The sequence below is a fragment of the Lepus europaeus genome, chromosome 21 (genome assembly GCF_033115175.1).
Source record: "Lepus europaeus isolate LE1 chromosome 21, mLepTim1.pri, whole genome shotgun sequence".
NCBI classification, from domain to species: Eukaryota; Metazoa; Chordata; class Mammalia; order Lagomorpha; family Leporidae; genus Lepus; species Lepus europaeus.
In genome coordinates, this window is record NC_084847.1 from 29,823,095 (window position 1) to 29,837,502 (window position 14,408).

Sequence of the window (14,408 nt, forward strand, 5' to 3'; positions counted from 1 at the left end):
AGTAACACAAGATCATTAGACTTTTTAATTCTCAAACATTTGTATTAATAGCATTTTCCATTATAGAAACTTAAAGTCTGGTACCACATCACATCTTGACAGTCCTTCTAATATAATCCAAATACCCTGATTAGTTGGTGTCTCTATAAGATGAGAGACATAGGTCCCTCAATTTTTTCAGTTGGGCCCAAACTGGAAAAACCAAAGTCCAGGATTTCCTGGAAATTTTAGAGACCAGATTGTTTGAAACATTGATTTTTTGAATGCCTGTCAAGAATGCCAAGAAGGCTCAAAATCCAAAATATCTAGTTGAAATAAGATTTCTTAAAATCATGACATAACATAGACCAAATTTGATCATTGTTACAAGGTGATTATTCAAATCTTTGAAAATATTCACATATTTAAATAACCCATAGCTCAATAAAAATGCAGCTGTTTTTGAACAATTAGAATTTAACAGACATCAAGAGGACATAATAGATTACTTTAACACATTGATTTAACAGAGTATCAGAGTTTAATTCTATGTCAATGAGAAATTGAGCTTCCTGTGATCTTTTGCTGTGAGGTTTCCTTCCTTTACCTTCTTTCATATTGGTGACCATGTTTCTGTGTGTAACACATCTTTAAGCATCTTTTGCAGGGCAGGATGAGTGGCCACAAATTCTTTCAGTTTCTGTTTGCTATGAAAAGTCTTAATATCACCTTCATTCACAAATGAGAGCTTTGCAGGATATAGTATTCTGGGCTGGCAGTTTTTCTCTCTTAGTACCTGGGCTATGTCTCGCCATTCCCTTCTAGCTTGTAGGGTTTCTGATGAGAAGTCTGCTGTGAGTCTAATTGGAGATCCTCTAAGAGTAATCTGACGTTTCTCTCTTGCACATTTTAGGATCGTTTCTTTTTGTTTCACTCTGGTGATTTTGATTACAACATGTCGTGGTGAGGATCTCTTTTGGTCATGTTTATTAGGGGTTCTATAAGCTTCCTGTACTAAGATGCCTCTGTCCTTCTCCAAACCTGGGAAATTTTCTGCTAGTATGTCACTGAAAATGCCTTCTAATCCTTTCTCCCTCTCCATGTGCCACGCCCACAGCTGTGATACCTGCGTGGCAAAATGTTGCTGCGTCGGAGTTCTAAGGCTGCAGGGTTTTGGGGTGAGCGCTTTGTTGAAGTGGAGCCTCAGGCGATTCCTGTGTAGTCCGCGGTTTTAACGACCCCCGACTCACATGAAGGGGAGCCGAAGACTGTCCTTGCTGACTTTGGGGACACTATATCTCTGCTCTATTGATGATCTCATTATGCATTATCTACAAGCTGTGTTTACACTTTACTGCTTGCTCTCACAATTATTAAAAACAAAAAAAATCAAGAAAAAGAAGTTAACGTTTCCCATAAGATTGTGGAAAAATTCAAACAATCTTTGCCCCTCTGTTTACTAAAGCTATTTACAAGGGATCTAGGAATGCAAGTCAAAACATATCATTAGGTTCCCATTATAGTGACAGAAAAATGTTAAGGTTGCTCAGGGATTATCTCCAAGTATCTAAAGACAAGCAAAACTTTGGGTAGTAATTCCCCTAAACAGTTCATAAAACAAAACTAAGCCAAAGGTCAATTCTCATCCTCAGTAAACAAAACTAAGCCAAAGGTCAATTCTCATCCTCAGTAAACGAAACTAAGCCAAGGGTCAATTCTCATCCTCCGTAAATTGTCTAAAAACAATGTCCCCACTATGTTCCTCATAAAACCACTCATATGACATCATTGTTTTAACTCATTTTGTCAACCTTTGTGATGAAAGTTTTACATTTGCCTGTAGTATTGTCCTTTACTATATAAACCCAAGCCTTACTACAATAAATCGCAGCAGTAACATACACATAACGTGTGTGTCTGTCTGTCATTTCCCCGCTGATTCCTGATTCTCCTATGAGCCTTCGCCCCTTGTTCTCCTCGGTCTGTGTTTCCGCGATAGCCGGTCTGCGGCATCCATGCCTTCAGGAACTCCTAGAACATGAATGTTGGGTTTTTTAATAGTATTCTGTAGATTCCCGACAATATTTTTTAGATTTCCTATTTCTTCTTCTTTTCTTTGGTTTGCCTGTTTCCTTTCCTGTTCTCTGTCTTCTAAGTCTGATATTTTCTCTTCTGCTTCGCTCATTCTGTTTTTAAGGCTCTCTAATGTGTTTTTCATTTGATCTATTGAATTCTTCATTTAGTTATGATTTCTCGTCACTATCAGAGTTTCTTGTTCCACTAGTTGTTTCATTTCATTTTGATTCCTCCTTAATATTTCACTTTTATGAGAGAGATTTTCTATCTTGTCCATGAAGGATTTCTGTAGTTCCAGAATTTGTTTTTGACAACTTCTTAATGTTCTTATCAATTTTTGAGATCTGCTTCTTGCATTTCTTCGATCTCATCATCTTCATAATCTTGAATTGGGGTGTCTTTTTCATTTGGGGGTGTCATAGTGTCTTCCTTGTTCTTGTTAGCTTGGTTTTTGCATTTGTTGTTTGGCATGTTGGAGATATTTGGTTTCTTCACTGTGGTGTTTTTTCTTGTTACACTATGGCTCTATATTAAGTGGACTGTCTGCTTTCAGTGGAGCCTTAGAGGCTTGAGATGAGTGTGGACTGAGAGCTGTGTTTGATTCCTCAGGGTTGAGGGTGTGTCAAAGATGACACTCCCAGGTTAGGTGTGGTAAATCTCTCTCTCTTTTTTTGATTTAAAAGGGAAGTAATTCCGCACAGCTGAATGTAATTGGAGGTAGTTAGCAGGCAAATGATATACCCACAGGAGCCAGAGATTGGAAGCTCTTTCCCAAGGACCACACAGGGAATCTGTGCTGCCCTCAGTGTGGGCTCCAATTCTCCTGCAGTCTCCCACTGTGTTGCCAAGTTAGATGCTAATCTCCTGTTATTTCACCCCTCCCCCCAGAGTCCGGTGTTTCTGCTAGGCTCAGGCCTGGTGCAGACCTGAGGTCGCCCTGCTTATGACGTATGTCGAAAATGGCGCCTGCTCTGTCTTGCTCGCCTTTGAGAGGTGAGCGGAGAGAGGGAAATTTGTGTCTGTATCAGTCACTTTTTTAATTTTTTCCTATCTCTCTTCTAGTTAGCCTGGTGAACTTTCCCCCATGGAGTTTCAAGCCTCGTTCCCTCTAGCCTCCTCTTTCCGCTTCCCCGCTGGTATCTCGGGCTATTGAGGTTCGGCTCACCTCGCGTTCCAGCGCTGATGTGTTGAGTCTCCCGCTGGTGTCCCGAACTTGGGCTCCCACACTCTCCACGCAGGTACACTGTGAATCACTAGTTCCGGAAGAGTTTCCAATGCTGTTTATTCCCCTACTTTTCCTTGACCCTGCAGTATCTCCACTTATATTAAACTTTCTCTCCCCCCGGAATAATAGTGTGCTCCCTGCCTATTCCGCCATCTTGCCGCTCTCAGGGAACATTTATTTTAGCACTGGGAAACTCTAATTGGTTCCACATGGAGACACCAGCTCTACACATTCGTATATTCTAGGAAGAAAGCTACAGGAACTACGGCAAATAATCATGATATTTCTGTTTATATAGATGGCATTTTATGCACTTGCCTAACGAAAGGACTTTGTTTTCTCCAAAACCATTTTTACTGTGATTTTGTCTGTCCATTGCATACAAATTCCACACCAGTTTGTCCTGATATGACTGGATGAAACCGGAAAAATCCCGTTTTGTTTTGGCAAACTTAATCGCAGATATTGCGACATACCCTGTGTTTGTGTTTTCTGGATATTATCAATGGACATTATTGTTTTGAATGTTTTTTTATCAGGGAGCATTTAATTATGTACTGGGAAACACTCAGTGGTTCCACATGGAGACACCAGCTATACACATTCGTATTTTCTAGCGAGAAAGCTAGAGAAACTGCGGCAAACAAACATCATATTTCTGTTTGTTTACATGATATTTTAGGCACTTGCCTAACGAAAAGACTATGCTTTTCTCCAAAACCATTTTTACTATGATATTCTGGGTCCATTGCATATGAATTCCACACCACTTTGTCCGGATATGACTGGATGAAACCGGAAATATGCGGTTCTGTGTTTGCTAACTCAATCCCAGATATTGCCAGAGCACCTGTGTTTCTGATTTCTGGATATAATCGAAGGACTTTATTATTTTGAATGTTTTTTTTATCAGGGAACATTTAATTTTGTACTGGGAATCTCTAATTGGTTCCACATGGAGACACCAGCTCTGCACATTCGTATATTCTGGGGAGAAATCTAGAGGAAATGCAGCAAACGAACATGATATTTCTGTTTTTATACATGATATTTTAGGCACTTGCCTAACGAAAAGTCTTTGCTTTTCTCCAAAACTATTTACTGAGATTTTGTCTGTCCATTGCATATGAATTGCACACCACTTTGTCCGGATATAAGTGGATGAAACCGGAAATATCCGGTTTTGTTTTGGCTAACTCAATTCCAGATATTGCCACAGCCCCTGAGTTTGTGTTTTCTGGATATCATCGAAGGACTTTATAGTTTTGAAAGTTTTTTTTTTTTTAATCAGGAAACATTTAATTTTGTACTGGGAAACTCTAATTGGTTCCACATGGAGACACCAGATCTACACATTCGTATTTTCTATGGAGAAAGCTAGAGGAACTGCTGCAAACAATCATATTTCTGTTTATATAGATGGCATTTTATGCACTTGCCTAACGAAAAGACTTTGCTTTTCTTAAAAACCATTTTCACTGTGATTTTCTCGGTCCATTGTATACGAATTGCAAACCACTTTGTCCGGATATGAGTGGATGAATCCGGAAATATCCGGTTTTGTTTTGGCTAACTCAATTCCAGATATTGCCACAGCCACTGTGTTTGTGTTTTCTGGATATTATCGAAGGATTTTATTGTTTTGAAATTTTTTTATTTAGGGAACATTTAATTTTGTACTGGGAAACACCAATTAGTTCCAGATGGAGAAACTGGCTCTACACATTCGTATTGTCTAGGGAGAATGCTAGAGGATCTCCGGCAAACAAACATGATATTTCTGTTTGTATACATGACATTTTATGCACTTGCCTAATGAAAAGACTTTGCTTTTCTCCAAAACCATTTTCACTGCAATTTTCTCAGTCCATTGCATATGAATTCCACATCACTTTGTCCGGTTATGAGTGGATGAAAGGGGGAATAACCGCTTGTGTTTTGGCTAACTGAATCCCAGATTTTGCCACAGCCCCTGTGTTTGTGTTTTCTGGATATTATCGAAGGACTTTATTATTTTGAATGTTTTTTGTCAAGGAACATTTGATTTTGTACTGGGAAACTTTAATGGGCCCACATGGGGACACCAGCTCCTCACATTCGTATTTTGTAGGGAGAAAGCGAGAGGAACTGAGGCAAACAAACATGATATTTCTGTTTGTATACATGACATTTTTTGCACTTGCCTAACAAAAAGACTTTGCTTTTCTCCAAATCCATTTTTCTGTGATTTAGTCGGTCCATTGCATACGAATTGCACACCACTTTGTCCGGATATGACTGGATGAAACCGGAAGTATACGGTATTGTTTTGGCTAACTCAATCCCAGATATTGCCACAGCCCCTGTGTTTGTGTTTTCTGGATATTATCGAAGAACTTTATTGTTTTGAAAGTTTTTTATCAGGGAACATTTAATTTTGTACTGGGAAACTAATTGGATCCACATAGAGACAAAAGCTCTACACATTCGTATTTTCTAGCGAGAAAGTTAGAGGAACTGCGGTAAACACACATGATATTTCTCCTTGTAAAAATGACATTTTATGCACTTGCATATGGAAAGACTTTGCTTTTCTCCAAAACCATTTTTACTGTGATTTTGTCTGTCCATTGCATATGAATTCCACACCACTTTGTCCGGATATGACTGGATGAAACCGGAAATATCCGGTTTTGTTTTGCTATCTCATATCCAGATATTGCGACAGCATCTGTGCTTGTATTTTCTGGATATAATCGAAGGACTTTATTGTTTTTGAAAGATTTTTTAATAAGGGAAAATTTAATTTTGTACTGGGAAACTAATTGCTTCCACATGGAGACACCAGCTCTACACATTCGTATTTTCTAGGGAGAAAGGTAGAGGAACTGCGGCAAACAAACATGATATTTCTGTTTGTATACATGACATTTTATGCACTTGTCTAACGAAAAGACTTTGCTTTTCTCCACAACCATTTTTACTGTGATTTTCTCAGTCAATTACATACGAATTCCACACCACTTTGTCCGGATATGACTGGATGAAACCGGAAATATCCGCTTCTGTTTTGGCTAACTGAATCCCAGATATTGCCACAGCCTCTGTGTTTGTCTTTTCTAGATATTATCGATGCAATTTATTGTTTTGAATGATTTTTTTATCAGGGAACATTTAATTTTGTACTGGGAAACTGTGATTTGTTCCACATGGTGACACCAGCTCTACACATTCGTATTTTCTAGGGAGAAATCTAGAGGAACTGCGGCAAACAAACATAATATTTCTGTTTGTATACACGACATTTTATGCACTTGTCTAACGAAAAGACTTTGCTTTTCTCCACAACCATTTTACTGTGATTTTGTCTCTCCATTGCACACGAATTGCACACCACTTTGTCCATATATGAGTGGATGAAACCGGAAATATCCGGTTCTGTTTTGGCTAACTGAAACCCACATATTGCCGAAGAGCCTGTGTTTGTGTTTTCTGGATATTATCGATGGACTTTATTGTTTTGAAAGTTTTTTTTATCAAGGAACATTTAATTTTGTACTAGGAAACTGTGACAGGTTCCACATGGAGACACCAGCTCTATACATTCTTATTTTCTAGGAGAAAGCTAGTGGAACTGCAGCAAACAAACATGATATTTCTGTTTGTATACATGACATTTTATGCACTTGCCTAATGAAAAGACATTGCTTTTCTCCAAAACCATTTTTACTGTGATTTTCTCGGTCCATTGCATACCAATTGCACACCACTTTTTCCGGATATGACTGGATGAAACCGGAAATATGCGGATGTGTTTTGGCTAACTCAGTCCCACATATTGCAACAGCCTCTGTGTTTGTGTTTTCTGGATAATATCGACACTTTATGGTTTTGAAAGTTTTTTTTTATAAGGGAACATTTAATTTCCTAATGAGAAACACTCACTGGTTTCACATGGAGAAACTATTCTGCACCTTCGTATTTTCTAACGAGAACCCTAGAGGAACTTCGGCAAACAAACATGATATTTCTGTTTGTATGCATGACATTTTATGCACTTGCCTAACGAAAAGACTTTGCTTTTCTCCAAAACCATTTTTACTGTGATTTTGTCTGTCCATTGCATACGAATTCCTCAACATTTTGTCCATATATGAGTGGATGAAACCGGAAATATCCGGTTCTGTTTTGGCTAACTGAAACCCAGATATTGCCAAAGAGCCTATATTTGTTTTCTGGATATTATCGATGGACTTTATTGTTTTGAAAGTTTTTTTTTTTGTCAGTGAACATTTAATTTTGTACTGGGAAGCACTCACTATTTCCACATGGAGACACCAGCTCTACACATTCGTATTTTGTATAGAGAAATCTAGAGGAACTGCGGCAAACAAAAATGATATTTCTGCTTGTATAAATGACATATTATGCTCTTGCCTAACGAAAAGACTGCTTTTCTCAAAAACATTTTTATGGTGATTTTCTGGGTCCATTGCATACGAATTCCACACCAATTTGTCCGGATATGACTGGATGAAACCGGAAATATCCGGTTGTGTTTTGGCTAACTGATATCCAGATATTGCTAGAGCCACTGTGTTTCTGTTTTCTGGATATTATCGAAGGACTTTTTTGAATGATTTATTTATCAGGGAACATTTAATTTTGTACTGGGAAAAACTCACTGGTTCCACATGCAGACACCAGCTCTACACATTCGTATTTTCTACCGAAAAAGCTAGAGGAACTGTGCCAAACAATCATGATATTTCTGCTTCTATAGATGACATATTATGCACTTGCCTATCGAAAAGACTTTGCTTTTCTCGAAAACCATTTTTACTGTGATTTTCTGGGTCCATTGCATACGAATTCCACACCACTTTTTACAGATATGACTGGATGAAACCGGAAATATCCGGTTGTCTTTTGGCTAACTGATATCCAGATATTGCGACAGCCTATGTGTTTGTGTTTTCTGGATATTATCGACGGACTTTATTGTGTTGAATGATTTTTTTTTTCATCAGGGAACATTTAATTTTGTACTGGGAAACTAATTGGATCCACATGGAGACACAAGCTCTACACCTTCATATTTCCTAGCGAGAAAGCTAGAGGAACTGCGGCAAACAAACATGATATTTCTGTTTGTATAGATGACATTTTATGCACTTGCCTAAAGAAAAGACTTTGATTTTCCCCAAAACATTTTTATTGTGATTTTGTCTGTCCATTGCATATGAATTCCACACCAATTTGTCTGGATATGACTGGATGAAACCGGAAATATACGGTTTTGTTTTGGCTAACTTAATCCCAGATATTGCCGCAGCCTCTGTGTTTGTGTTTTCTGGATATTATCGATGGAATTTATTGTTTTTAAAGTTTTTTTTTTAATCAGGGAACATTTAATTTTTTTTGACAGGCAGCGTGAATAGTGAGAGAGAGAGACAGAGAGAAAGGTCTTCCTTTTTGTCATTGGTTCACCTTCCAATGGCCGTTGCGGCCGGTGCATCTCGCTGATCCGAAGCCAGGAGCCAGGTGCTTCTCCTGGTCTCCCATGCGGGTGCAGGGCCCAAGCACTTGGGCCATCCTCCACTGCCTTCCCGGGCCATTGCAGAGAGCTGGCCTGGAAGAGGGGCAACCGGGCTAGAATCTGGCGCCCCAACCGGGACTAGAACGTGGTGTGCCGGCACCGCAAGTTGGAGGATTAGCCTGTTAAGCCACAGCGCCAGCTGAACATTTAATTTTGTACTGGGAAACTCTGATTGGTTCCACATGGAGACACCAGCTCTGCACATTCGTATTTTCTAGGAGAAAACTAGAGGAACTGCAGCAAACAAACATAATATTTCTGTTTGTATCGATGACATTTTAAGAACTTGCCTAACGAAAAGACTTTGCTTTTCTCCAAAACCATTTTACTGTGATTTTGTTTGTCTATTTCATAAATTGCACATCACTTTGTCCGGATATGACTGGATGAAACCAGAAATATCCGGTTTTGTTTTGCCTAACTCAATCCCCGATATTACCACAGATTCTGTGTTTGTGTTTTCTGGATATAATCGAAGGACTTTATTGATTTCAATGTTTTTTATCAGGGAACATTTAATTTTGTACTGGGAAACACTAATTGGTTCTGCATGGTGACACCAGCTCTACACATTCATATTTTCTAGGGAGAAATCAAGAGGAACTGCGGCAAACAAACATAATATTTCTATTTGTATACCTGACATTATATGCACTTGAATAACAAAAAGACTTTGCTTTTCTCCAAAGCCATTTTTATTGTGATTTTGTCTGTCCATTGCATACGAATTGCACACCACTTTGTACGTATATGAGTGGATGAAACCGGAAATATCCGGTTCTGTTTTGGCTAACTGAAACCCAGATATTGCCGAAGAGCCTGTGTTTGTGTTTTCTGGATATTATCGATGGACTTTATTGTTTTGAAAGTTTTTTTTTTATCAAGGAACATTTAATTTTGTACTAGGAAACTGTGACAGGTTCCACATGGAGACACCAGCACTATACATTCTTATTTTCTAGGAGAAAGCTAGTGGAACTGCAGCAAACAAACATGATATTTCTGTTTGTATACATGACATTTTATGCACTTGCCTATTGAAAAGACATTGCTTTTCTCCAAAACCATTTTTACTGTGATTTTCTCGGTCCATTGCATACCAATTGCACACCACTTTTTCCGGATATGACTGGATGAAACCAGAAATATGAGGATGTGTTTTGGCTAACTCAGTCCCACATATTGCAACAGCCTCTGTGTTTGTGTTTTCTGGATAATATCGACACTTTATGGTTTTGAAAGTTTTTTTTTTATAAGGGAACATTTAATTTCCTAATGAGAAACACTCACTGGTTTCACATGGAGAAACTATTCTGCACCTTCGTATTTTCTAACGAGAACCCTAGAGGAACTTCGGCAAACAAACATGATATTTCTGTTTGTATGCATGACATTTTATGCACTTGCCTAACGAAAAGACTTTGCTTTTCTCCAAAACCATTTTTACTGTGATTTTGTCTGTCCATTGCATACGAATTCCTCAACATTTTGTCCATATATGAGTGGATGAAACCGGAAATATCCGGTTCTGTTTTGGCTAACTGAAACCCAGATATTGCCAAAGAGCCTATATTTGTTTTCTGGATATTATCGATGGACTTTATTGTTTTGAAAGTTTTTTTTTTTGTCAGTGAACATTTAATTTTGTACTGGGAAGCACTCACTATTTCCACATGGAGACACCAGCTCTACACATTCGTATTTTGTATAGAGAAATCTAGAGGAACTGCGGCAAACAAAAATGATATTTCTGCTTGTATAAATGACATATTATGCTCTTGCCTAACGAAAAGACTGCTTTTCTCAAAAACATTTTTATGGTGATTTTCTGGGTCCATTGCATACGAATTCCACACCAATTTGTCCGGATATGACTGGATGAAACCGGAAATATCCGGTTGTGTTTTGGCTAACTGATATCCAGATATTGCTAGAGCCACTGTGTTTCTGTTTTCTGGATATTATCGAAGGACTTTTTTTGAATGATTTATTTATCAGGGAACATTTAATTTTGTACTGGGAAAAACTCACTGGTTCCACATGCAGACACCAGCTCTACACATTCGTATTTTCTACCGAAAAAGCTAGAGGAACTGTGCCAAACAATCATGATATTTCTGCTTCTATAGATGACATATTATGCACTTGCCTATCGAAAAGACTTTGCTTTTCTCGAAAACCATTTTTACTGTGATTTTCTGGGTCCATTGCATACGAATTCCACACCACTTTTTACAGATATGACTGGATGAAACCGGAAATATCCGGTTGTCTTTTGGCTAACTGATATCCAGATATTGCGACAGCCTATGTGTTTGTGTTTTCTGGATATTATCGACGGACTTTATTGTGTTGAATGATTTTTTTTTTCATCAGGGAACATTTAATTTTGTACTGGGAAACTAATTGGATCCACATGGAGACACAAGCTCTACACCTTCATATTTCCTAGCGAGAAAGCTAGAGGAACTGCGGCAAACAAACATGATATTTCTGTTTGTATAGATGACATTTTATGCACTTGCCTAAAGAAAAGACTTTGATTTTCCCCAAAACATTTTTATTGTGATTTTGTCTGTCCATTGCATATGAATTCCACACCAATTTGTCTGGATATGACTGGATGAAACCGGAAATATACGGTTTTGTTTTGGCTAACTTAATCCCAGATATTGCCGCAGCCTCTGTGTTTGTGTTTTCTGGATATTATCGATGGAATTTATTGTTTTTAAAGTTTTTTTTTTAATCAGGGAACATTTAATTTTTTTTTGACAGGCAGCGTGGATAGTGAGAGAGAGAGACAGAGAGAAAGGTCTTCCTTTTTGTCATTGGTTCACCTTCCAATGGCCATTGCGGCCGGTGCATCTCGCTGATCCGAAGCCAGGAGCCAGGTGCTTCTCCTGGTCTCCCATGCGGGTGCAGGGCCCAAGCACTTGGGCCATCCTCCACTGCCTTCCCGGGCCATTGCAGAGAGCTGGCCTGGAAGAGGGGCAACCGGGCTAGAATCTGGCGCCCCAACCGGGACTAGAACGTGGTGTGCCGGCACCGCAAGTTGGAGGATTAGCCTGTTAAGCCACAGCGCCAGCTGAACATTTAATTTTGTACTGGGAAACTCTGATTGGTTCCACATGGAGACACCAGCTCTGCACATTCGTATTTTCTAGGAGAAAACTAGAGGAACTGCAGCAAACAAACATAATATTTCTGTTTGTATCGATGACATTTTAAGAACTTGCCTAACGAAAAGACTTTGCTTTTCTCCAAAACCATTTTACTGTGATTTTGTTTGTCTATTTCATAAATTGCACATCACTTTGTCCGGATATGACTGGATGAAACCGGAAATATCCGGTTTTGTTTTGCCTAACTCAATCCCCGATATTACCACAGATTCTGTGTTTGTGTTTTCTGGATATAATCGAAGGACTTTATTGATTTCAATGTTTTTTATCAGGGAACATTTAATTTTGTACTGGGAAACACTAATTGGTTCTGCATGGTGACACCAGCTCTACACATTCATATTTTCTAGGGAGAAATCAAGAGGAACTGCGGCAAACAAACATAATATTTCTATTTGTATACCTGACATTATATGCACTTGAATAACAAAAAGACTTTGCTTTTCTCCAAAGCCATTTTTATTGTGATTTTGTCTGTCCATTGCATACGAATTGCACACCACTTTGTACGTATATGAGTGGATGAAACCGGAAATATCCGGTTCTGTTTTGGCTAACTGAAACCCAGATATTGCCGAAGAGCCTGTGTTTGTGTTTTCTGGATATTATCGATGGACTTTATTGTTTTGAAAGTTTTTTTTTTATCAAGGAACATTTAATTTTGTACTAGGAAACTGTGACAGGTTCCACATGGAGACACCAGCACTATACATTCTTATTTTCTAGGAGAAAGCTAGTGGAACTGCAGCAAACAAACATGATATTTCTGTTTGTATACATGACATTTTATGCACTTGCCTATTGAAAAGACATTGCTTTTCTCCAAAACCATTTTTACTGTGATTTTCTCGGTCCATTGCATACCAATTGCACACCACTTTTTCCGGATATGACTGGATGAAACCAGAAATATGAGGATGTGTTTTGGCTAACTCAGTCCCACATATTGCAACAGCCTCTGTGTTTGTGTTTTCTGGATAATATCGACACTTTATGGTTTTGAAAGTTTTTTTTTATAAGGGAACATTTAATTTCCTAATGAGAAACACTCACTGGTTTCACATGGAGAAACTATTCTGCACCTTCGTATTTTCTAACGAGAACCCTAGAGGAACTTCGGCAAACAAACATGATATTTCTGTTTGTATGCATGACATTTTATGCACTTGCCTAACGAAAAGACTTTGCTTTTCTCCAAAACCATTTTTACTGTGATTTTGTCTGTCCATTGCATACGAATTCCTCAACATTTTGTCCATATATGAGTGGATGAAACCGGAAATATCCGGTTCTGTTTTGGCTAACTGAAACCCAGATATTGCCAAAGAGCCTATATTTGTTTTCTGGATATTATCGATGGACTTTATTGTTTTGAAAGTTTTTTTTTTGTCAGTGAACATTTAATTTTGTACTGGGAAGCACTCACTATTTCCACATGGAGACACCAGCTCTACACATTCGTATTTTGTATAGAGAAATCTAGAGGAACTGCGGCAAACAAAAATGATATTTCTGCTTGTATAAATGACATATTATGCTCTTGCCTAACGAAAAGACTGCTTTTCTCAAAAACATTTTTATGGTGATTTTCTGGGTCCATTGCATACGAATTCCACACCAATTTGTCCGGATATGACTGGATGAAACCGGAAATATCCGGTTGTGTTTTGGCTAACTGATATCCAGATATTGCTAGAGCCACTGTGTTTCTGTTTTCTGGATATTATCGAAGGACTTTTTTTGAATGATTTATTTATCAGGGAACATTTAATTTTGTACTGGGAAAAACTCACTGGTTCCACATGCAGACACCAGCTCTACACATTCGTATTTTCTACCGAAAAAGCTAGAGGAACTGTGCCAAACAATCATGATATTTCTGCTTCTATAGATGACATATTATGCACTTGCCTATCGAAAAGACTTTGCTTTTCTCGAAAACCATTTTTACTGTGATTTTCTGGGTCCATTGCATACGAATTCCACACCACTTTTTACAGATATGACTGGATGAAACCGGAAATATCCGGTTGTCTTTTGGCTAACTGATATCCAGATATTGCGACAGCCTATGTGTTTGTGTTTTCTGGATATTATCGACGGACTTTATTGTGTTGAATGATTTTTTTTTTCATCAGGGAACATTTAATTTTGTACTGGGAAACTAATTGGATCCACATGGAGACACAAGCTCTACACCTTCATATTTCCTAGCGAGAAAGCTAGAGGAACTGCGGCAAACAAACATGATATTTCTGTTTGTATAGATGACATTTTATGCACTTGCCTAAAGAAAAGACTTTGATTTTCCCCAAAACATTTTTATTGTGATTTTGTCTGTCCATTGCATATGAATTCCACACCAATT

At 38.3% G+C, this 14,408-nt stretch overlaps 1 protein-coding gene across 1 annotated transcript in view; it reads right to left on the bottom strand.

Moving 5' to 3' along the window:
• Positions 1 to 1,930: 1,930 nt before the first annotated feature.
• LOC133750506 (bcl-2-related protein A1-like) overlaps positions 1,931 to 14,408 on the bottom strand; it is a 59,998-nt gene continuing 47,520 nt past the window's right edge. The window contains exon 2 of the mRNA XM_062180090.1: positions 1,931 to 2,010. Within this exon, the coding sequence (XP_062036074.1) occupies positions 1,931 to 2,010 (80 nt within the window). The remainder of the gene's footprint in view (positions 2,011 to 14,408) is intronic.